The sequence below is a fragment of the Oncorhynchus masou genome, chromosome 30 (genome assembly GCF_036934945.1).
Source record: "Oncorhynchus masou masou isolate Uvic2021 chromosome 30, UVic_Omas_1.1, whole genome shotgun sequence".
Lineage (NCBI taxonomy): Eukaryota > Metazoa > Chordata > Actinopteri > Salmoniformes > Salmonidae > Oncorhynchus > Oncorhynchus masou.
In genome coordinates, this window is record NC_088241.1 from 31,322,719 (window position 1) to 31,346,371 (window position 23,653).

Consider the following 23,653-nt stretch of genomic DNA (forward strand, 5'->3'; position numbering starts at 1 on the left):
ACAATGGACGATTGTGTGGTCTGGTGCTGAGGTTGGGTGGTGGAAGAGCTAGAGCAATACAGCCGCGGGCACTTTGAGGGTGTGGCCTTGGAGAAGTTGCCCACGTAGAGGTGACCAGGGCTGGGTGGGGGCTCATCCTGCCTCGGCTTCCTCTGGTCCTCCAACTGGTCCTCCAGCACTGAGGAAGTATACATGGTTGTACTGGTATAACATCGGGCAATGAACACTGATATAAGAAACACGGCTCTGCGGCCCATCCTGTGCCCCCTACCCTCATGCCTTGAACCTTGCGCGCTTTCAGTGGATACAGCTGGAGAACTGCAAGGCAATCCCATTGTGCGCCACTAGGCAGCCATGACCAATATATATTGTCCTGCTAACAACAGGGTTAAAAATACATCTGTGAGAATATCCAACGGGCTTTTATATAATTGTAAATTAATAATAATAATAATCACTTTGTTTAAAAATTATCAATATTTTGGAGATTATTTAGTTTTCAAATAACGTAAAATGAGCGAGGAAAAAGGCCATTCTTGAACATGGGGTTAGACATTGTTGCTAATTTGTAAATAATAAAGCCAGTTTGTTATTTAGAATGATTTATTACTGTTTTTAAAGGGAGAGAAACCAAAAACCTACAGTTATCTCATGGGTCTCCCAGTCGAGGCAGGCACAGGTATTGAACCAGCATCTGTAGCAACACAGCTTGCACTGTTTGCACTGCAGTGTCTGAGACCGTTGCACCACTCAGGCGCTGTACAACGAGACCGGTCGGGAGGGGCCTACAGCACTACAGTAAGAGCAAATTAATCCTAACAAAATAAAATAATAAAAACCTTAGTGTAACAACAGTTTTAGTAAGTAATACTGAAGTCGTGCACAATTATCAGTTTCTATTTAGGTTCATGTCTCCCATTCATTGTCAGTTAGAGACACAGTAGGACTCAAAAACATAATCAGTGCTCTAACTACCCCTTGCGCTGGTCTGGAGCAATGAAGTGGTGACGCAGGGTACTGTACTGAACCACAAATTACCGCTATGTACCGCAGCATAATAGCAAAACTTTTAGTGGATCAACCACTGTATGTTTGCCCATTCCAAGCTTACATTCTCTCACAATTAAGAGCATTGTGGACCTGCTGCTGGTTGTCACCAGTCTCACTGGGTCTCAGGTCCAGAACCCTCCTCACAGCAGTCCAGCAGTCCAAACATCTCAGAAAGGGAGTTCAGCACAACAGCATCTGACAACAAAACACATTACAGTTACAACAAATAGACAGACAATTCAAATAAATCAGTCCAACAAATTAACCAATCCCCAATTATATTTTTTTTCTACGAAACCCTTGCCAATCCACCTCCCTCTTTATAAACCTGCTAAATACACAGGTGTACAGGTGCTCAACAGTTTCCCGTGTGTATCAAGAATGGTCCATAACCCAAAGGACTTCCAGCTAACTTGACACAACTGTGGGAAGCATTGGCATCAATATGTGCCAGCATCCCTGTGGAACACTTTCGACACCTTGTAGAGTGCATGCCCGACAAATTGAGGCTGTTCTGAGGGCAAAAGGGGGGGTACAACTCAATATTAGGAAGGTGTTCTTAATGATTTGTACACTCAGTGTACATGTTACCCACAGAACATTACATTTTTTAACTCTCTGATATTTCATACATGTAAGTATTACGTAAGTATTTGTGTGAAGCTGTCACCCAGTGTGTAAGCCCACCGGCCTCTTGCAGAATGGCCTTATCACTGAGGACCTCCACTCCTCTCAACATGGCTACTCGTTCTGTGCGGAAACTGGATAACATCTCCCCCATCAGGCCTACATCTGCTATGCCTCTCCAAAAGCTAAGACTGCCATCTAAAGGCAAGAGGCGTGGCATGATTAGGAAAGAGGAATGGTGTGGGGGGAATGTGTGTGTATGTCAAGATGTCAGATGTGACCAGGATGCCTTTTTAGTCATCAAAGTGACTTTCATTAGTACCGTAAGTCCCTAAGAGTGTGTGTATGTGTGTGTGTGAGTGCATGCCACCATGTGTGCGTGAGTGTGGGTGTTTATACAGTATGTGTGTGTGAACGTGTGTGCGTATGCGTGTGCCTATTTGCGTGTGTTTACATTAAGATAACTATCAATTTATAAATCCCTGTTGTTGCTATGCTGACCAGGGATAATATTGGCACTTTCCCTCTTGACATGTCCATTGGCTATGCTGATGATGGGAGGAGCTGGCCCAGGGCTCCACTCCACTGTAGTGTAAGCCTTCTCTAGCCTCTCATCTGACATTGCAGCATGGCCTCCATCTACTATACACAGAGAGCCACCAACACATACCAAATCACTCTACCCACATCTCATGTCATCACTCATATCACTAGCTCAAATTCTGATACAGTTCTGTTGTAGACATTTGGTTGTAAGCAGTGGTAACAACTGTATGACTCTGCAAGTGCCTTCATTAACACAGGGTTTTCTATCCAAGTTCTACGCGCTGCTGAGGGGACCATTGAGTCCCCTAAATCTAATTGTTTCTTACTTCTAGATTCCAATCACTGCTCTGTGCAGTGATAAAACAGGTGCCACTCCAAAGACTGCTGAGGGCAATTATTCATTGATGTTTTGATGTAGTCCATTTCAAAATATGAGTGGTGCAGTTTATGAAGGTGAAGTGTAGCTTGTGCAGGGATAATAACAGCAGTTTAATAAATGGCAGCAGCCATGGGATATGATATACAGTTGAAGTCGGAAGTTACGTTACTGACTACAATTTTGGACAGGTAACTAGTAACAGATTACATTTAGAAAATAACCTACACAACCCTGGTTAGTACACTGTAGTTAATCTCATCACCAAAAATAACCAATGAGAGACTACACTGTCTGCTACTTATGTACAGTTGAAGTCGGAAGTTTACATACACTTATGTTGGAGTCATTAAAAATTGTTTTTCAACCACTCCACAAATTTCTTGTTAACAAACTATAGTGTTGGCAATCTACTTTGTGCATGACACACGGCATTTTTCCAACATTTTTTTACAGACAGATTATTTCACTGTATCAATTCCAGTGGGTAAGAAGTTTACATACACCAAGTTGACTGTGCCTACAGCTTGGAAAATTCCAGAAAATAGGTCATGGCTTTAGAAGCTTCTGATAGGCTAATTGACATAATTTGAGTCAACTGGAGGGGTACCTGTGGATGTATTTCAAGGCCTACCTTCAAACTCAGTGCCTCTTCGCTTGACACCATTGGAAAAATCAGCTAAGACCTCCACAAGCCTGGTTCATCCTTGGGAGCAATTTCCAAACGCCTGAAGGTACCACGTTCATCTGTACAAACAATAGTTTGCAAGTATAAACACTATGGGACCACGCAGCCGTCATACCGCTCAGAAAGGAGACGCGTTCTGTCGCCTAGAGATGAACATACTTTGGTGCAAAAAGTGCAAATAAATCCCAGAACAACAACAAAGGACCTTGTGAAGATGCTGGAGGAAACGGGTACAAAAGTACCTATATCCACAGTAAAACAAGTCCTATATCTACATAACCTAAAAGGCCGCTCAGCAAGGAAGAAGCCACTGCTCCAAAACCGCCATAAAAGCCAGACTACAGTTTGCAACTGCACATGGGGACATGTCCTCTGGTCTGATGAAACAAAAATATAACTGTTTGGCCATAATGACCATCGTCATGTTTGGAGGAAAAAGGGGGATGCTTGCAGGCCGAAGAACATAATCCCAACCGTGAAGCACAGGAGTGGCGGCATCATGTTGTGGGGGCAGGACGGACTGGTGCACTTCACAAAATCGATGGATCATGAGGAATAGAATTTTTGTGGATATATTGAAGCAACATCTCAAGACATCAGTTGTATGTAAACTTCCGACTTCAACTGCAAATAATTATGGTGTAGTTTGATTAATTTAATTTGTTGTCTTTTATAAGAAAAAAGCTGCACACATGAAAAAGTATTCCTTACCCAATGGTATTTTTGCGCTTTGCTCACTTTCTTTTTTACTTTTCCAGAGGCATAAAAGTTGGTTTAATTTATATGAAAGTCTACTGAAGTAAGATTTTGTCCTCATGTTTCTTGGCTATTTACATTGTTTTGTTCACAAGTTAGGTTGTTTTTCTATGTTTAAGTTTCAACTGTTAGGGAAGAGAAGACAACGTTTCAACTAGTCAGACTCAATCTCACAGGCACAAATATGACTGGAGTCGTGCTATCATGTAACCTCCCGCCCTTAAAGGGTCAGTTGAACACCTGTCTAATCTATGATATTTGGTGAAAAGACTCGGGTCACAGAAACGTTTAATTAAACAATTTACCACATTACTTCTTACTAGTAATACATTTATTGTTTTAGAAACAATACAAAGCATGCTCATCTGTTTTTTTGTGTTTTGATGGTGTAATTTTAGCAACAACAAAAATATTTTGGCTGGTAAAAAATCTGAGTGGCTGGTATATTTTTTTTATCTACCTGCCACAATGGCTGGTGGACCAAATATACAATTGTATGCCCTGCTCCCCTTCCTTGCCAAGACTGGAATGGACTGCTGCCTCCCAATTCCAAACCCACCTGCCAATCAAGCCCTTCCAGTCTGGTTTCCGCCTCCTCCGCAGTGCTGAAACTGCACTCCTCAAAGTTGTTAATGACCTCCTCACCTCTGCTGATGCCGGTGCCCATCCTGATTCTTCTCCATCTAAGTTCCTGCTTTTGACACAGTGAGCCATCAGATCCTCCTCACCAGGCTACAATCATACCTCACACCTCTGCAATAAAAACATGGATGCAACAAACCTTAAAATGGAACTCCTCATGATTAGCCACCAAATCTACCCTCACCAAAGTTGGCAACCTCACCATTGACGACACCACTGTCTCTCCCTCCTCTCACGCATGTAACCTTGGCGTCAGCCTGGACTCTACCCTCTTCCACCTCTGCAACATTGCCAAAGTCAAGACCTCACTCTCCCGTGGGGGATTAAATGCCTTGCTCAAGGGCAGAACGATAGGCAGTGGCCCATAGGATTAGAACTGGCTCGCCTCTATCCGCTAGGCTACCTGCCGCACCAACCTACAAGCTCACTCCGTTCCACCACAGCAGGCCACCTTGACATCCCCAGGTCCAAGCTCCAGAGCTTTGGCGACAGGGCCTTTTCCAGGGTTGCTCCTTGGCTCTGGAACTCCCTCCCTCCAGCCATCCGTGAATCTGAGTGCATCACAGTCTTTCAGTCACACCTCATCTCTCTCTCTCTCTTTCAACAAGCAAACAGCTTTTCTCCATGGGCTGCTCATTCTTCCCCTTCGCTTAGTCAGTCTCACAATTGCAGTATAAACATTCCTTTCTTTGGTCTGTGGAGCCCGCTCTAAAAGAGACCCTTTAATATGTGCTGGATAAAGGGCACTCATGCCAGGGAAGCACAGCCTCCTCCTCCTTCCCACAGATGTGGAGGCTCTATAATGAGAAGGCCAGTGATAAACAAGAGAGGGTCAGTCGCTAAGACAATTATAGGCATCTCAAATTAAAATAGCTCCTTCTCGAAGGTTGGGTACGGGATAGGGTCTGAGGCCTCCCCTATCAGCCCTCATCCCAGCCATAGAGCTCTTGTAGGGGCTCAACAATGCCCATGATATGATCCCTACTGAGTATGAGGGAGGCTCTTTTAAGACATGGCTGGAGAGAGTACAGGGCAACACTTGAATTTGAATGTATTTTTGCTCTTATGAGCTCTAATGTCATAACAACATACCCCAGTACTGTAAAAAACATTTAACCTTTATTTAACTAGGCAAGTCAGTTAAGAACAAATTTTATTTACAATGAAGGCCTACACCGGCCAAATCCAAACAACGCTGGGCCAATTGTGCGTCGCCCCATGGGACTCCGAATCACGGCCGATTGTGATACCCTGCTTCGAATCCAGGCTGTATCTGTAGTGACGCCTCTCGCACCGAGATGCCTTAGACCACTGCGCCACTCGGGAGCCCAAGCCCCTGTGGGTACAGTACTGGGGTATGTTATGACAATCCTTAACCCCCATTACACTTTCTGAAATTAAGGATGTCACATTTAAACTGTACTTCAGCTATATGTTTCTGGTGCTTCATAGAACTATAAATAATATGTGAGCACTATGACACATTCATGTTTGTTGTGTTTCTGATTGCCTAAACTATGCTGAGCCAGATGTGATGGCTGGGGGGCAGAAGCTTGGCTCCACCTTCCGGCCCACAGTGGATTAGGGCTACACCGTCCCCTTCACTGTCAAGTCACTATGATACCCCTGGAAAGCTCAGAGAGCACACTGAGACCCTGCCCCTGGAGCCCAAGTATGCCACCCCATTCAGTGACCAGCCCCCAGATCCCAATCTGGCAACTCCACAGGGGACTCTACACAACAACAAACATGTACTGCCTATGGTTTCAACAGGGACAAGGACCACAATAACCCAGGCCCAGTATGACTGCCCCTCTCAAAGAGAGTTGCCCAATGGCTATTGCACTACATCTCTCCATGCCAATGGCCCACACCTGGCCAGTGTGGTCTACACATATGAGGAGCCTTTCTGAATACAGCAAGCTCAACCAGTATTGCTGAAGTGTTACATGCTGCACACTATAAATGTAATGGTAATTTCCCATTGAGCTGAAACGTACAGCATTTACTGTGAATGCAGTCTCAACTTACACAGAAACATTATCTTTAAATGTAAATCTCACTGTAACGCTGAATTTCAGCAATATGGATTGAATAGAGCCCAACCTGGTACACACAGCCATACTCTTTTAATTGGCTGTGTGTACCAGAATGCACTTGGTGGCACAATTGGCTGCTCTCTGCCTTGCAGAGAAAATGTGTCTCTCTTAGCATTGAATGGCTATAGGCTATATATAGATTCCAATATCTAATATATTTCATAAATAAAACAGCACAAAAAGTAAAATATAAATGTCAAAGTTTAACATATTTGAAAGCTGAAATGCTCATTGAAGTGTCATATGAACTTGTTATACAGTTTAAATCTTTGTTTTCAAGAGCTGTACAAAAAAATAGCATGTATTAGATATGACTGTCTGATTAGTGTATTATATTGTATCAAGTTGTGACTCATCTGTTTTGATAATGTTTACCATCTTTCCTTTTTACTGTGATATTTTTTGAAAGAATTTATGAGAACTTCATGTTCACAGAGTGAACTCCTCCTCCAAATAGCATCGGACCTCCATTATGGCATCTGCTGAGGGATTCTTTCATGCTGCATCCCCAGTTGCTCTCTCGTCAAGCAGCATACAAACAGCAGAAGTTTATGGCACTACTGCTGGTGCTTCTGCTCCATCTGATCCCTCTTCTTCCTGTTGCCCTGGTGCCTGGGCCAACTGACTGGTGGGGCTGTCCCTCCCTGCTGCTGAGGTTATTCTTTGAAGAGCCTCATCAATCGCTCTGGCATCACTGAAGGTTAACTTCTTAAACCTGCAAGTGCAGTGGTTTCTGATAGCACGTGATTATATTCCATTCTATGGAACTTTTTGTCCATTGATGAACATAGGGTGTCCATCAACTCTTTCACATGTCCTGTGGTTACATTTGCTTCTCTCTGGCAGCTGGATGTGATTCGCTGCAGACCCTTACACAGGAGTATCATTTCTGAGGCTGTCACATAGCTGAAACGAGAGAACAGTAACTTATTAGTTCAGGTTCATGTTTTGTCTACTGATACTACATTCTCATCTACTGCTAATATACATATATAATAGTGGATTGAATAATGATGTAGTAATAACTGCCCTCTCCACTGATCTCCACAGTGACCTGCTCAAAGGGTTCCAGGACTCTGCACATCTCCTCCACCACCTCCCATTCCTCTAGGGTCAGAGCATCAACAGGTGCATTGACAGTGGCCAGGGTAGAGATGATGGCATCCTTTGACTCAAGAAACCACTTCAACATATAAAATGTTGAATTCCACCTTGTAGTGCAGTCTTGTTTAGGCCTCAGCTCAGGCATCCCCATCTGGCGTTGTGTAGACTTTAGTTTTTCATCACCTACTGTGCTCCTGTGGAAGTATGCCACAGCTCCTTTCACTTTGTCCGGTGGGCTTCATCACCTTCAGAGCATCTCTTACAATCAGGTTGTGTGTGGGCAAGACATGGATCTATTTTAAAATGTTCATGGCTTTGGTTATGTTAGCTGCATTGTCACTAACAGAACAGACCACTTTTCCATCTACTTGCCATTTTCTGGCCACTCTCAACAGTTCCTCTGCCAAGTTCTCTGAGGTGTGTCTGTCGCTGAACTCAAAACAGTCCAGAAGACAGCTAGACATTGAAAAATCTTCAATGAAGTGACATGTAACCGACCTGTAAGAAGTGGTTACCCTTGATGTCCAGCAGTCAGTGGTAAGGCAAACTGCAGTAGCTTTTTGGGCTTTCCCGCACTGAAGCCTGTGTGCTCTCGTACAGTTGTGGAATAAGTGATTTTAAAAGGGTTTTCCTGCTTGGAATTGTGTACATTGGATTTAGACTATTGCGATCATTTCTAGAACCTCCGTCCTCCACAATCGAAAATGGCTGGAAATCGGTGCAAATTTATCCAATGCAATATCAATTTGGCCTTGTTCTGCTACATAGACTTTGGCATAAACTGGTCCATAGAAGACTGCGTGGATACATCTCCACTTGTGGAGGTGCTGGCTCCAGCACTATCACTAGCAGACCCGCTAGCTTCACAGTTCGCATATGGCGGTGTAGGTTGTGCGTAGAACCGGCTTTACATGAGATTGTTTTGGCAAATTCTACACTGTGCTCTAACATTGTCTACATTATTAAAATGCATCTAAATGCTACTGTGCTTCCGACTCATTTTCCAGCTGTTTTCACAGCTGTCCTTCCTCTCTCCTCGGCTGCTAAGTGTGTGACTGTGTAAGTTGGCTCGGCCCTCCCTCACCCATCGTTGGTTCATTGGTTGACACTGCATGTCTGATTGATAGGAACAACAGGTGAGGCTGTTAGTCTGAGCAGACAGTCAGAACGAATGTGTGCGCTTGAGTATTTAGGCCTATATTATTATTTTTTGTTCTTTGAATTAGTTCATTTAAAATATTTTGATTATTCATATCTTCATTTTTTGTAAATAGAGTCGGCTCTCTACTTGTCAGCCATACTAGCCTCGAAGTCGCTCATTTTATCATTACCTCAGTATATTAATATAATCATATTTCTATACATTTTTTAAATTCAATTGGGTTGTCTTTTGACTGTTTAGCTAGCAAACGTTCGCTACCAGTACCTACCTAGCTAACATTAGTTCTAAGGACGTTAAACATTATTAGTTGGTGTGGCATCTTTATTGGAAGTTAGGAATTTAAGAAGATTTCATTGAACCTTCAAGTGGGCTTCAACGTCTAAAAAAGGGAGCAGTACCTTTGCTATTCCAGTGGAATATTACCATGTCCAAGAGATCCTCATGTCACTGATGGGAAGCATCAACTGCATCTGGGCTGTGGCTTGCCTTCTCACAAAACTACCAGTGAAGGCCTCTTGTGAAGGCATGGACCAAGGGGCAATGAGCTACTACCGCAATGCATCTATCCTTTTTTAGCTGTGACCATCCACATTGTCTAACACCCTGTAGTCCCTTTATTGATAATAAATACCTCTGCTTATACTCCAAACAAAACGTTATAAGGTTTTTATTTACAGTGATGAGAACAGAAACATTTTACGGAATTATTTTAAATTATTAATGAATTGCACAGACAGATGTTGGTTTGTTTCTCTTTCATGAATTGAAAGATAAAGGAGCCTGTCCCTTGTTATTTAGTCTTTCCTGCCTAAGAACTTTTGCATGTACACATAAGTAGTGCCAGTCACCCTTCTCTCTAATTAGTGAGAACACCACTGGGTCTCTATGTATTCTCTCACCTGAAGAGACTATGTGAAGCTGGTCTTCATTGAGCACAAGTACAGCCTTGAAAGCTTTACTCCATGTGTAACTCTGTGTTGTTTGTTCACACTGCTATGCTTTATCTTGGCCAGGTCGCAGTTGCAAATGAGAACTTGTTCTCAACTAGCCTACCTGGTTAAATAAAGGTGAAATAAAAAAAAAAAAAAAAGTTGCTCTCCAGTCTGTAGCCACCCAGGGGCAGTAAAGGGAATGGTGGTGTCTCCTTATAGTGAACTATGGTCACGTTGTGATTGGAGGCTGCTGGTAAGACAGGAGGCTCCCCACCTGTACCTTTCCAAAGTGGGAGTCAACTAAAAGCTTTTCAGCACACATCTCCATGCTGCAGATCAATGGCTTGGATAGAGGGTCAAAGTTATTGTATGTCTCTTCTATCTGGAGAACTGAGAGGTCGGGGAGTGGTCCAAGATGGGTGCTGTAGAGTGTACTTCCGCAAAGCAGCCGCTGTGGTTAGCCAATCTAAACAATGTACTTGAAACCACCTGAAATTAAATAATTTTATATAGTTGAAGTTGAATAGGATATGACCAGCTACTACATACTATACTGGCTATTAGGGAATACTCACCTAATCCCTCTTTCTGCCATGCGCTTTTTGGTGGGCTTGGTGATGGTAATTTTGCCTATGGGCCAGGTTGCAGACCCTGTAAAAAGACAGTGCAGGGGCACTATTCTAAATCTAATCATGAGACGATTTAAGTTTTCATTAAATAATTTATTAGCATTAGGAGAGGATTATAACCATATGATTTTGATATGTGTTATAGCTATTAAAACATACCATAGTCCTTATGACACTGCTGCTCTTCCTCTGTGCAGCTGTGCACAGGAGGGACAACTGGTGTTCATCTTAGTGTGCAGACTGGAATAGTAATGCAACTGTGTGGTGATGTTGTGTCATTGTTACTGGCTCACAGGGATTCAGAACAACCCACGTTGGGATATAAAAGGAAAATGATTAGACTTAAAATCACTCAACATGTGTCACAACTAGCAAACAGAAATGACTGGCGCAACATGAAACAGCCACTAAATTAATTATAGCAATACAGGTTTAAACTTTTCTATTAGGGGTATATGTCCTTGTTTAAACGTAATCTAATGTGTCCAACATAACAGAGCTTACATAAACAGCAAGGAAGAGAAATTAACAATTACTACACTAAGAACGGTTTCATCGACATGGGTTAAACCTAGTCCTAGACTAAGCAATGCCTCTTAAATGCAGATCTCCATTGACAGGAACTTCTTAGTCTAAGACTAGGCTTCATCTCCGACTGTGTAACCTGCATATAGTGTCACGAACACCTGACTTTTCACCCTACACTCAAACTGTGTGGTTTCTCATTTTTCCTCCTGGACCTGAAGCAGCAAACCCTTATGCTGACCTCTCCTGTCACGTTGGCCCTGTTCGAAGCTGTTTGGAATCAAAAGAAAGAGCAATCATAATGTTAGCTAACTACTGCAAAAGGCATGTCTTAAACTACTTTACAGCTTTGAGTAAACGTTCTTGTCTGATCTGATAGGCATCTTGGCTATACTTACCTTCATAGTTGAAAAGGTAACTGGACACAAAGTTTGAATCCTTGTTTTTAACTTGGAGTTCGGTGCTTTGCTACTTGTCTTGGCCAGAAGATGTACATCCGTCAATGTGATCTATGGCAGCTCTTGCGTCCTGAGTAAAACAGTGCCATGATTGGTAGGGGAGGGAGGCGTTGGCTAATTGCTAGCCACCTTACTAGTTAAAACGTTAATAGCTAGCTAGTGAAGAAACAAAAAAAGACACAGCACACAATAATCGAATTACAAAAATCACTAACTGAACGGATAAACATAATTTTCAACAAGAATTATAATTTTAAAAAACGCTATAGAAATATGATAATATTAATATACTGAGATATAACGAGGGACTTCGAAGCAAGTATGGCTACAATCAGGCTGACAGGACGCAATCGAGACAGGAAGCTATGTATCGGGTCGGAAGTAGAGCGGAAGTGGGCGTTGCTACATTGTGTAGCATTTCCATTTTTTCTTTCTTTGTTTATATTAACAACAAATCAATACATAAAGCACATGAGGGAACACAAGCATACATAAATTACAAACAATAGACAATCGAGCTAGGTGGTACAATATCACATTACAATTACACAAGGACCTTAAGAGACATACATATACTTACAATTCTAACAGCTTTTTTGTTAGTAGAGCATTTAACCGTCTTAAAATACAGTTCAAATTATTTTTGTAGGGTACGAAAATGTGGTTTTCTGTTTGTAAATTTACATTTGTCTATATGACATTTGGCCAAAAGAATAATGAAATTAATAAAATATAAACATACAAATGTTTCAGCTTATTTCTATTGTATGTAAAGAATCCAAACAGTACATCTCTCCACAATAGTGTAACATCTTCATAAATGTGTTAAATTATAATTGTGCAACATTTCCCTCATCAGACACTGGGGGGAGAGGTACGTCTATTTGGGTGTACCGGAAATACAGTTATTAAAATAGGAAGATAGGAAAACCAATCGGAATTTCTAGCCATAGACACGTTTGTGTTGTGTGGACTTAAATTAGCTAGTTTAAAACATGGGGAGATAGTGTTTGTTTTGTCAGGTAAGTATTCAAAATATATATATATATCTTTGAGAGATTACTTGTACATTTTGCCAGCTCGCTTGCACAGCGTAATGATTATGGGAAGAGCTCAGTTATTTACGCTCGCGTCCTCTCTCCTTCTCAAAAACACATTGGATGAGAAAGCCAGAGGTCCCGCGCTTCGGTCCCTCTCCTCCAATAGGTTTTTGAGAAGGAGGCAAAGCTAGATGACGTCTGTAATTGAGATCCTCCCCATGTCGTGTTAGCAGGTATCTAGCTGGCTAATAAGGTATTTATTTGCTATATGTAGTTACGCTTGCTTGGACCATACCATTGAAAATGTGACCGTTGTGTCTTCAAGTTGAATATTTGCTAAATCTGTAACGTTACCTAGTTAAACCATGTTAGCCTGCTAACTAACTGACGTTAACTGAAATTAGCTGTGGTTGTGATGCATTTGTTACTAACGTTAGTTTTTCAACATGATTACGGATTCCTTTAGTTAAACTCAACCCTTGTCTTACGATATCATACAATCAACATGTGCTTAATAAATATGTATCAAGTTAACATGTCGGCCGGCTAGCTAATCAACAAACATAGCCAGCTAGCTAATTTAGCTGTCGCGTGAGTGTTGATATGCCCATACGCAATAATGTAAGACTGACAGACGGTGTAATGTTTACTGGTTTGCCATCCGCAATGTGTGATGTTTTTTTTTTAACTACCCAGTATCCATATAAATATCATGCCAGGTTTTGTAACCTAGGTTTTAGTTAGCTAGTCTGACATTTAAATGGTTAACTACCTAGATGTCATGATATGATTTGGACCCCATAAGGTCTGTAGAATTTCTTTTCCCAGATTATGTTTGTTTTTCAGGTTTTCATGCTCAAAATCACACTTAAAGCATTGTTGTGGACTACAATATTAACTACATCAGGAGACCACTTTTGAGGTCTGGGGAAAAATAGAAGAAATGTGGGTTTTGGGGTGGAGTTACCCTTTAATGCAGGTGTTCTCCACAACGCAGATTTTATAAGGCCCTAGTCATATCCCATGTACCAGTCTATCCGCACCCTGGCATTCTGTGTGCTTGTTGATTGAAGGCACAAGGAGCTTTTTTTCTCACACTTTTCCCTTTTGATTCCAGTTTCACGGTCCTTACGACGACAGTGCAGACCCAGAGAGAGGCCCCACCGTCTGGCAGATTATGACCCAGTGCCACCCACTGTCCAACCACACCAACTTCTTCACCGTGAAAGCTGAGGCCTCCTCAACACTACCTCTCGCCACCAGCATGGCCAATAGTAACTCCGCCGCCGCCGTTCCAGGGAAGGTGATGGGCACACCTGGCCCTGCCGGCAGAATCAGCCCAGAAGGAAGTCAGGTGATTCCTCCTATCCATTTCCTGATCACCTACCTGGGTACCTGGGGCATGCTGTAAAAAGTTTTGCGACAGAAAATGAAAATGTATCTTTCTTATTGGACAGGAAGTCCCTCCCTGTTTCAGTTCGGATTCTTCCATTTGGTGGCTAATAAGCACGACCATGGTATACTCTTGCTGGGTGACGGTTTTAAATAGAATTGTTCAAAGAATTCACTATAACTGTAAGGTACAATTACTACTTGGGTTTACATACATTGATTCCAATCCTTCATTTTCATGTGCAGGTTGATTCTGTAAAAACATGCCTTCTATATTCATCTCCCTAGCCAGATGCCAAGTTTCAGGGTGTACAATGAGCGTGTAGCCACTCTGCTTGACTGCTTCGAGTGCACCATTGACTATGACGAACAACCTGTTTGCCCTCCACTCAGGTGTTGAGTAAAAAGAAGCTGCAGGACCTCGTAAGAGAGATTGACCCCAATGAGCAGCTCGATGAGGATGTGGAGGAGGTATGCTTCATAGCTCAGAAGTGTCTTTCACTGAAGATGGCGTCCCAAACCACAATGCAAAGACTAGTGCATGCAATGTTTTGGAGCTTCATCACTTGTGACCTGAGGTCCCCCATCTGTCTTCCTCTCAGATGCTGCTGCAGATTGCAGATGACTTCATTGACAGTGTGGTGACGGCTGCCTGTCAGCTGGCCCGCCATCGCAAATCCAACACCTTAGAAGTGAAGGACGTCCAGCTACACCTGGGTGAGTAAAAGTACAGGCTGATGGGGTGCCACAGGGTTCAATTCTCCGGCCGACTCTTTTCTCTGTATACATCAATGATGTTGGTCATTGTTGCTGGTGATTCACTGATCCACCTGTACGCAGACGACACCATTCTGTATACTTCAGGCCCTTCTTTGGACACTGTGTTAACTAACCTCTAGTCGAGCTTCAATGCCATACAACTCTCCTTCCGTTGCCTCCAACTGCTCTTAAATGCAAGTACCTTCTGTACATCTATCAACTCAGTGTTTAATTGCTATATTGTAATTATTCCGTCCCTATGGCCTATTTATTGCCTCACTTCCCTTATCTTACCTCATTTGCACTCACTGTATATAGACTTTTTCTATTGTATTATTGACTGTGTTTGTTTATTCCATGTGTAACTCTGTTGTTGTTTGTGTCGCACTGCTTTGCTTCATCTTGGCCAGGTCGCAGATGTAAATGAGAACTTGTGCTCAACTAGCCTACCCGGTTAAATAAAGGTGAAGGAAAAAAATGGTTGGAGCAGCCGCTGGAGTCAGGGCTATATGCTGAACATTTTGAGAAATGTTGGCGCACACAAAGAAATTTAGGATCACAATATTAGCCTTTTGTGTGCTAAACGGTAATAACGATAGAATCCTTAATTTTTCTAGGTCCACTGGTGCTTCTAAATAAAAATTCCAGGTGCATATGTGAGTAAAATAGTTGCACCGTAGAGCCCTGGCAGCTATTGTGGCATAAGCAGTGTTTGTCTCCATTACTGGAATGATTAATTTACAATGGCAAAAATGAACAGAGTCTTGAGTGCAGTTTTGAGTTTTAAAGATATGCATATAAAAGGTGGATGAAGTTAATGGACCATTTCCTGTTGAGTGTATTTTCTCTTGGATTTTTATTCTCACTCCCTATGTTGTCTGCCACTCAACAGAGCGCCAATGGAACATGTGGATTCCTGGCTATGGTTCAGATGAGATTCGGCCGTACAAGAAGGCTTGTACCACAGAGGCCCACAAACAGGTTTGTTTGTCACTCTTTCATCTTAATCACACCCAGGGTTCACATTTATACTAATGAATTGTGCTAAACGTTCAATAAATTTCAATGAACAGTGCTGTGAAAGTATTTCCCCCATTTCTGAGTTTTTCTATTTTTCAATATTTTTGATACTGATTGTTATCAGAACCTAATATTAGATAAAGGGAACCTGAGTTTACAAGTAACAAAGAAAGATGTAGCACCTGGATGATCATCAAGACTTTCTTAGAAGAATGAATCAAGTGTTTGGTTTTCACCAGGCATAATAGGACCTATGTCACCCAAAGAACATTCTTCTAAGAGTATTGATGATCATCCAGGTGCTTTTTTTGGCAAACTTGAGAACTTTTCCGATGAAATTTTGTTGCAGTCATTCAGCTAAAGGTGGCACAACCAGTTACACAGTAAGAACCTTCTACCAATGGTCAAACATGGTAGTGTGATAGTTTTAGGATGCTTTGCTACCTCAGGACCTAGACAACTTGCCTTAATAGAAGGAACTAGGGCTGGGCGATATGACAATATATATATTGTGTGACAATAGAGCATAATATGAAACGATAGATGCTTTTCTATCGTTTATTTCATTGTGTCGCAAATCACTCTTTACGGCAATATTTGTTGTCAATTGGATGACGCTTTGCGTTCTTCCACACGGGGAAATTTGCAACACAAACAAACATGGAGGAGAGTGAACGTGACACAGGGCAAGAGGCTCCTACCTAAAAGAGGGGCTTCTTTGGTCGCATGGACGTAGTTTGGGTATGAAAAGTCTGACACGGATTTAAAAAAACGTCATCTGCAAAATATGCCGAAGGCCGGTCTCGACAACAGGCTCAAACACCACTAACCTCTTTTACCACCTACACAAGAATCATGTGAAACAGTACGGAGAGAGTCTACAGATGAGACCCAAAAAAGTACAGTCGAGTGCTCAACACAAACCCCTGACTCACAAGGCTTTTGCCTGCGGCACACCATATGACAAAGATTCATGAAGATGGAAGGAGATAACAGCTGCCATTACAACTTACATCTGCAAAGACATGGCCCCAATTTACACGGTCGAGAAACGGGGGTTTCGTGAGTTGGTGCTAACACTCGACCCAAGGTACCAAATGCAAATTGATATGTGACACATATTAATGCCAAAATAACATGCAAAACAGGCAAGTCCCCAAATAAATATATATCTATATATGTATATATTTAGATTTTATACATATTTTATATTTTGTTACATGCTTAATTGAACATTTGCGCAAAGGTTCTAAAGAAAAGTAGAAATAATCAAATATGAGTAAGTACCTTTTATTTGTTGAGTATAAACTATTTATTCATTGAATTTACAGCAAATGTGCTATATTGTGATATGTATCGTTATCAGGATATGAAATTACCTATTTCGGGATATGAGATTTTGGCCATATCACCCAGCCCTAGAAGGAACAGCTGAGTCATGCAGCAAGATAATGATCCAAAACACACAATCAATTCTACATGAAAATGGCTAAAAAGCAGCCCATTTGAAGTTTTGGAATGGCCTAGTCAAAGTCCAGACCTGATCCCAATTGAGATGTGGCAGGACTTTAAATGAGCAGTTCATGCTTGAAAACCCACATGTTGCTCTATTAAAGCAGTTCTGCATGGAAGAGTGGGCCAGACATCTTTACAAATGAAGCATTTGTGTTTAGTGAGTCCGCCAGATCAGACCAGGAATGTTCTCTTGATGTGTGTGTGAATTTTACAATTTTCCTGTCCTGCTAAGCATTCAAAATATAACGTGTACTTTAGGGTGTCAGGGAAAATGTATGGAGTAAAAGTACATTATTTTCTTTAGGAATGTAGTGAAGTAAAAGTTGTCATATAAATATTAAAGTACAGATACCCCAAAAGCTACTTAAGTAGTACTTTAAAGTATTTTTACTTAAGTACTTTACACCACTGGAAATAAGTATGAAATTGTTGTGTTATTTGTTCACTCAGGTTTCCTTTGTCTAATACTAGGTTCTGGTTGAAGATATAACATTCAGTATCAAAAATATGCAAAAGTAGAGAAAATTAGAAAGGGGGCAAATACTGTTTCACAGCACTGTACATGTATTATATTATTATTATTTTTGGTGTATTGTTTGTTTAGGAAGTGTTGAAAATAATTTCCATAATTTAATATGAGACTGATATGTGGTTGTCTTACCAACCTTAGTTGAATGCACTGACTGTAAGGTGCTCTGGATAAGATAAAAAAATTACCTAAATGCAATAGTGATTGAGCATGTTTTTCATTTGTCTCATCCAGAGAATGGCATTGATCCGCAAAACAACCAAAAAGTAGCAAGACCTGGAACCAGCCTCGCACAAACCCTCTGTGCTGTTTGTCTTTGTCTTTTCTCTGTGTATTTCTAATAATGGGGGGCATTCTTTCACCCATGTCTTCATCTGCCCCAGGTTTTGTGTGTGATTTGTCAGCTCCATCATCACACAAGTATTTTGATCTTGAGTCCGTTTTAATGCTTTTCACCACAGACTGGCCAAAATCACACACTCCTCATTCAGTGTAAATGTACACTCTGGTATGGAGTGTTGTTTTGGGACAGTGTTTTGTTTTTGGAATTATCTGTTCAACTTTACTTTTTTTGTTCAGGGGGTAACCACCAAACACACACACCTTCAATATGGTGGTTGCTTCCATACTCTTTCCCTCTTTAAAAAAAACACAACTTTTTTTATTTTTTTTATTTTGTCTGGCATGCGTTTGCTGTTGTGTGTTTAGTTTTTGTCACATAAACAAACCCCCTTCATCTAACATCAGAAATATACACCATTTGCATTTAGTTGGTTTCCAGGATACTGTCATGGCACAATGTTTTTGTGTGCTGTAGGGATCTGATGTCATCTCCATAGTTCATTAAAAATGTACCCAGGACATTGTTTTTCATAAGATGTCAACAATTAACAACAAATGACTGACTATTATTCAAAAATAATAAGTATGTGAAGTATGTCTTGTGTCGCCAGACTGCAGTGAGATGTGGTTGGGTAATGGTCCTTATTTGGGGATGTGTGGGGAAGCTGTAACATTTGTTTTACTTTATATTGGCATTGTTTTAGTTAAACCTGTTTATTTTTATTCCATAAATAAGATTCATATTTCACTTGGCATTTAATTTGTGTGTTTTATTTCACTGTTCAGTCATGTTCTTTCTCATTTGTTGTAAACTTGAGTTTTTAAGAGTTCACTTTCTATGTAAATGGATTACATCAGTATGTATATCACTATTCAGGGTCAAGAGATTTGACTACATTTTCATAACTGTAATACCACCGGTATAGAGTTTCTCAATTCTGGAGGACAAACTAATGACCTCCTTCAGAAAATTCCCTGTTCACACACTTGCAAAGAATTTTACATCTGTTACGTCAATGTTCTGACAAGTTGGCACAATTGGTAATGCCCATCTTGTAACATTTCTTCTCATCCGGTGAAGGGCCTCAAGTCAAGATCATAATCTTTTGTCCAAGATGGCAGTCAGTTTTTCAAGGGCAGCATTGTGACATGGCATACCTTTGAAGTCGGAAGTTCCATACACTTAGGTTGGAGTCATTAAAACTCATTTTTCAACCACTCCACAAATGTTTTGTTAACAAACTATAGTTTTGGCAAGTCGGTTTTGTGCATGACACAAGTAATTTTTCCCAAAATTGTTTACAGACAGATTATTTCACTTAGAATTCACTGTATCACAATTCCAGTGGTCAGAAGTTTACATACACAAAATTGACTTCCTTTTTTAAACAGCTTGGAAAATTCCTGAAAATGATGTCATGGCTTTAGAAGCTTCTGATAGGCTAATTGACATCATTTGAGTCAATTGGAAGTATTTGATGTATTTCAAGGCCTACCTTCAATCTCAGTGCATCTTTGCTTGACATCATGGGAAAATCAAAAGAAATCAGCCAAGACCTCAAAATAAATTGTAGACCTCCACAAGTCTGGTTCATCCTTGGGAGCAATTTCCAAATGCCTGAAGGTACCACGTTCAGCTGTACAAACAATAGTACGCAAGTATAAACACCGTATAAACACCATGGAACCACGCAGCTGTCATACCGCTCAGGAAAGAGACGCATTCTGTCTCCTAGAGATGAACGTACTTTGGTGTGAAAAGTGCAAATCAATCCCAAAACAACAGCAAAGGACCTTGTGAAGATACTGGAGGAAACAGGTACAAAAGTATCTATATCCACAAAAAAACGAGTCCTATATCGATATAACCTGAGAGGCCGCTCAGCAAGGAAGAAGCCACTGCTCCAAAACCTCCATAAAAAAGCAAGACTGGTTTGCCACTGCACATGGGGACAAAGATTTTACTTTTTGGAGAAATGTCCTCTGGTCTGATGAAACAACAATGGAACTGTTTGACCATAATGACCATCGTTATGTTTGGAGGAAAAGAAGAGAAGCTTGCAAGCCAAAGAACACCATCACAACCGTGAAGCACGGAGGTGGCGGCATCATGTTGTTTTGCTGCACCAGTCCCTCCTGCTTTGCTGCAGGAGGGACTGGTGCACTTCACAAAATAGATGGCCTCATGAGGGAGGGAAATTATGTGGATTGAAGCAACATCTCAAGACATCAGTCAGGAAGTTAAAGCTTGGTTGAAAATGTGTCTTCCAAATGGACAAGCATACTACCAAAGTTGTGGCTTAAGGACAACGAAGTCAAGGTATTGGAGTGGCCATAACAAAGCCCTGAACTCAATCCTATAGAAAATGTGTTGGCAGATCTAAAAAAGAGTGTTCGAGCAAGGAGGCCTACAAACCTGACTCAGTTACACCAGCTCTGTCAGGGGGAATGTGCCAAAATTCACCCAATTTATTGTTGGAAGCTTGTGGAAGGCTATCTGAAATGTTTGACCCAAGATAAACCATTTAAAGGCAACACTACCAAATACTAATTGAGTGTATGTAAACTTCTGACCCACTGGGAATGTGATGAAAGAAATAAAATTGTGAAAAACTGAGTTTAAATGTATTTGGCTAAGGTGTATGTAAAATTCCAACTTCAACTCTACATATTTAGCACTACATTTACATTGCCATTGAGCCATTCAGCAGATGCTGGCAGCGTGACCCACAACTAGTGCATTCATCTTAAGATAGCCATGCGAGAACCACATATCACAGTCGTATGCCAATCACATATCACATACATCAGTGGTTCCCAAACTTTTTATAGTCCCCTACCCCTTCAAACATTCAACCTCCAGCTGCGTACCCCCTCTAGCACCAGGGTCAGCGCACTCTCAAATGTTGTTTCTTGCCATCATTGTAAGCCTCCCACACACACACACTTATACTATACATTTTTAAACATAAGAATGAGTTTGTCACAACCCGGCTCGTGGTAAGTGAGTAAAAGCCCTTTTTGGACCAGGGCACAAATAATAATCTAATAATAATCAATAATTATGCTCCTTATTTAGCCATCTTACATATAAAACCTTATTTGTTCATTGAAAATTGTGAATAACTCCACAGGTTAATGAAAATGGTGTGCTTGAAAGGATGCACATAAATCTGCAATGTTGTATTGGAGATTCTCAGTCTTAAATAATTGTCCACACACAGTCTGGCCTATATTTAGTTTTCATGCTAGTGAGGGCCGAGAATACACTCTCACATCGGTACGGTCGTTACAAAGGGCATCAGTGTCTTAACAGCGCAATTGGTCAATGCAAGAAACTCTTGAGCGCAGCCCTATCCATAATCTGACAATGGCTTCTGATCATTCAGGCAAGAAAAAACATCACCCAGATAGGCCTGTCATATGAGAAACTCGTCATCATGCAAGCGGTCAGACAAGTGAAAATTATGGTCAGTAAAGAAAACTTTAAGCTCGTCTCAATTTAAAAACCGTGTCAATACTTTTCCCCTTGATAACCAGCGCACTTCTGTATGTTGTAAAAGCGTTACATGGTCACTGCCCATATCATTGCATAGTGCAGAAAATACACGAGTTCATCAGGGGCCTTGCTTTAACAAAGTTAACCATTGTCACTGTAGTGTCCAAAACATCTTTCAAGCTGTCAGGCATTCCCTTGGCAGCAAGAGCCTCTCGGTAGATGCTGCAGTGTACCCAAGTGCCATCGGGAGCAACTGCTTGTGCATGCGTTACCACTCCACTATGTCTCCCTGTCATGGATTTTGCTCCATCAGTACAGATATCAACATATCGTGACCACCAAAGTCCATTTGATGTCACAAAGCTATCCAATACTGACAAAATATCCTCTCCTGTTGTCCTGGTTTCCAGAAGAGGATGTCTTCTATAATTATTAACGGACATATACCAGGAGCTGTGCCAGGCCCGTCTGTTAACTCATCCAGCTGTAACGCATAGAATTTACTGGCTTGTATGCAAAGCAGCAATTGTTTCAAAACATCTCCTGCCATATCACTGACGTGTCGTGAAACAGTGTTGTTTGATGAAGACATTGTCTGTATAGTTTTTTGGGCCTTTACCCCAGCATTTTCCTAGCCGTACCCGCGGCAGCAGGAATAATTATGTCCTCCACAATAGTATGGGGCTTGCCTGTCCTAGCCACTCGGTAGCTCACCATATAAGACACTTCTAGACCCTTCTTATTAATGGTATCTGTTGCTTTTATACATGTCTTACTACTCGATAGTCGTCGTAATTCTCACTCAAAAAACAAAATGTGTACCCCCGACGCCATTGCGCGTACCCCTGGGGAATACCTGAATACATGATACAATGCAAAATAAAATACAAAATGCATGCAAATGTGTCTCGTCACGTCTAGCGCCATGGCGGATGAGATAGCAAAAGCTCAGGTTGCCCAGCCCGGCGGAGATACAATCTTTGGCAAAATCATTCGCAAGGAGATTCCTGCAAAAATATTATTTGAAGATGAAGGTGTTAACTAAGGTGTTCTTTAATCTGGTTTTTCAATCTTGTTTAATTGCTAGCTTGAGTTACCTGGGGTAGCAGAGAGTTCCATTTAGTCATGGCTCTACTTAATACTGTATGTTTCCCAGCCTCTGCTCTGGACCTGGGGACTGTGAAGAGACCTCTGATTGCATGTCTTGTGTGAAACCAATGATTTTGCGAACTGTGACCAAAAGGGATGCAGTCAATATCTCCTCAATTTTGAGCCAGGAGAGATTGACATAATATATATATATATATATATATATATTTTTTTACCTTTATTTAACTAGGCAAGTCAGTTAAGAACAAATCATTATTTACAATGACAGCCTACACCGGCCAAACTCCGATGACGCTGTGCCAATTGTGCCCCGCCCTATGGGTCTCCCAAGCACAGTCGGTTGTGATACAGCCTGAATTCGAACCAGGGTGTCTGTAGTGACGCCTCTAGCACTGAGATGGAGTGCAGTGCGCCACTCGAGAGCCCAAATATACACTATATATATAAAGTATGTGGACATCCCTTCAAATGAGTGGATTCGGCTATTTCAGCCACACCCGTTGCTGACAGGTGTGTATAAAATCGTGCACACAACCATGCAATCTCCATTGACAAACATTGGCAGTAGAATGGCCTTACTGAAGACCTTAATGACGTTGAGCATGACACCGTCAAACAAGTCAATTCATGAAATTTCTGCCTCAACTATAAGTGCTGTTATTAGAAAGTGGAAACGTCTAGGAGCAACAACGGCTCAGCCGTGAAGTGGGAGGCCACAAAAGCTCACAGTGCTGAAGCGTGTAGCGCACAAAAAACTGCTGTCCTCAGTTGCAACACTCACTACCGAGTTCCAAACTACCTCTGGAAGAAACATCAGCACAATAACTTTTTGTCGGAAGCTTCCTGAAATGGG

The 23,653-nt window shown here is 41.4% G+C and overlaps 1 protein-coding gene and 1 long non-coding RNA gene across 7 annotated transcripts; one reads left to right on the forward strand and one right to left on the reverse strand.

The window, feature by feature from the left end:
* Positions 1-6,967: 6,967 nt before the first annotated feature.
* LOC135522521 (uncharacterized) lies at positions 6,968-11,953 on the reverse strand. Of its 3 annotated transcripts, XR_010452690.1 has the most exons (5): positions 11,535-11,953; positions 11,315-11,406; positions 10,771-10,895; positions 10,558-10,633; positions 7,703-10,471 (listed from the first exon to the last, which is right to left on the reverse strand). It is a non-coding gene; the product is annotated as an uncharacterized LOC135522521 (long non-coding RNA). The 3 variants fall into 3 exon arrangements; XR_010452689.1 differs by lacking the exon at positions 7,703-10,471 and adding an exon at positions 6,968-7,690 and having other exon boundaries at positions 10,771-11,406; XR_010452688.1 differs by having other exon boundaries at positions 10,771-11,406.
* A 517-nt stretch (positions 11,954-12,470) lies between these two features.
* On the forward strand, positions 12,471-18,939 carry LOC135522522 (transcription initiation factor TFIID subunit 12-like). 4 transcript variants are annotated; one of them, XM_064948850.1, is made up of 6 exons: positions 12,471-12,616; positions 13,752-13,988; positions 14,420-14,497; positions 14,629-14,743; positions 15,678-15,766; positions 18,084-18,939. In XM_064948850.1, the coding sequence occupies exons 2-6, from the start codon at positions 13,812-13,814 to the stop codon at positions 18,117-18,119; spliced, it is 495 nt and encodes a 164-aa protein (XP_064804922.1). In that variant the 5' UTR covers positions 12,471-12,616; positions 13,752-13,811; the 3' UTR covers positions 18,120-18,939. The 4 variants fall into 4 exon arrangements, with proteins under 4 accessions (XP_064804922.1, XP_064804921.1, XP_064804923.1 ...); XM_064948849.1 differs by lacking the exon at positions 12,471-12,616 and adding an exon at positions 12,783-12,887; XM_064948851.1 differs by lacking the exon at positions 12,471-12,616 and adding an exon at positions 12,844-12,867.
* Positions 18,940-23,653: the final 4,714 nt, after the last annotated feature.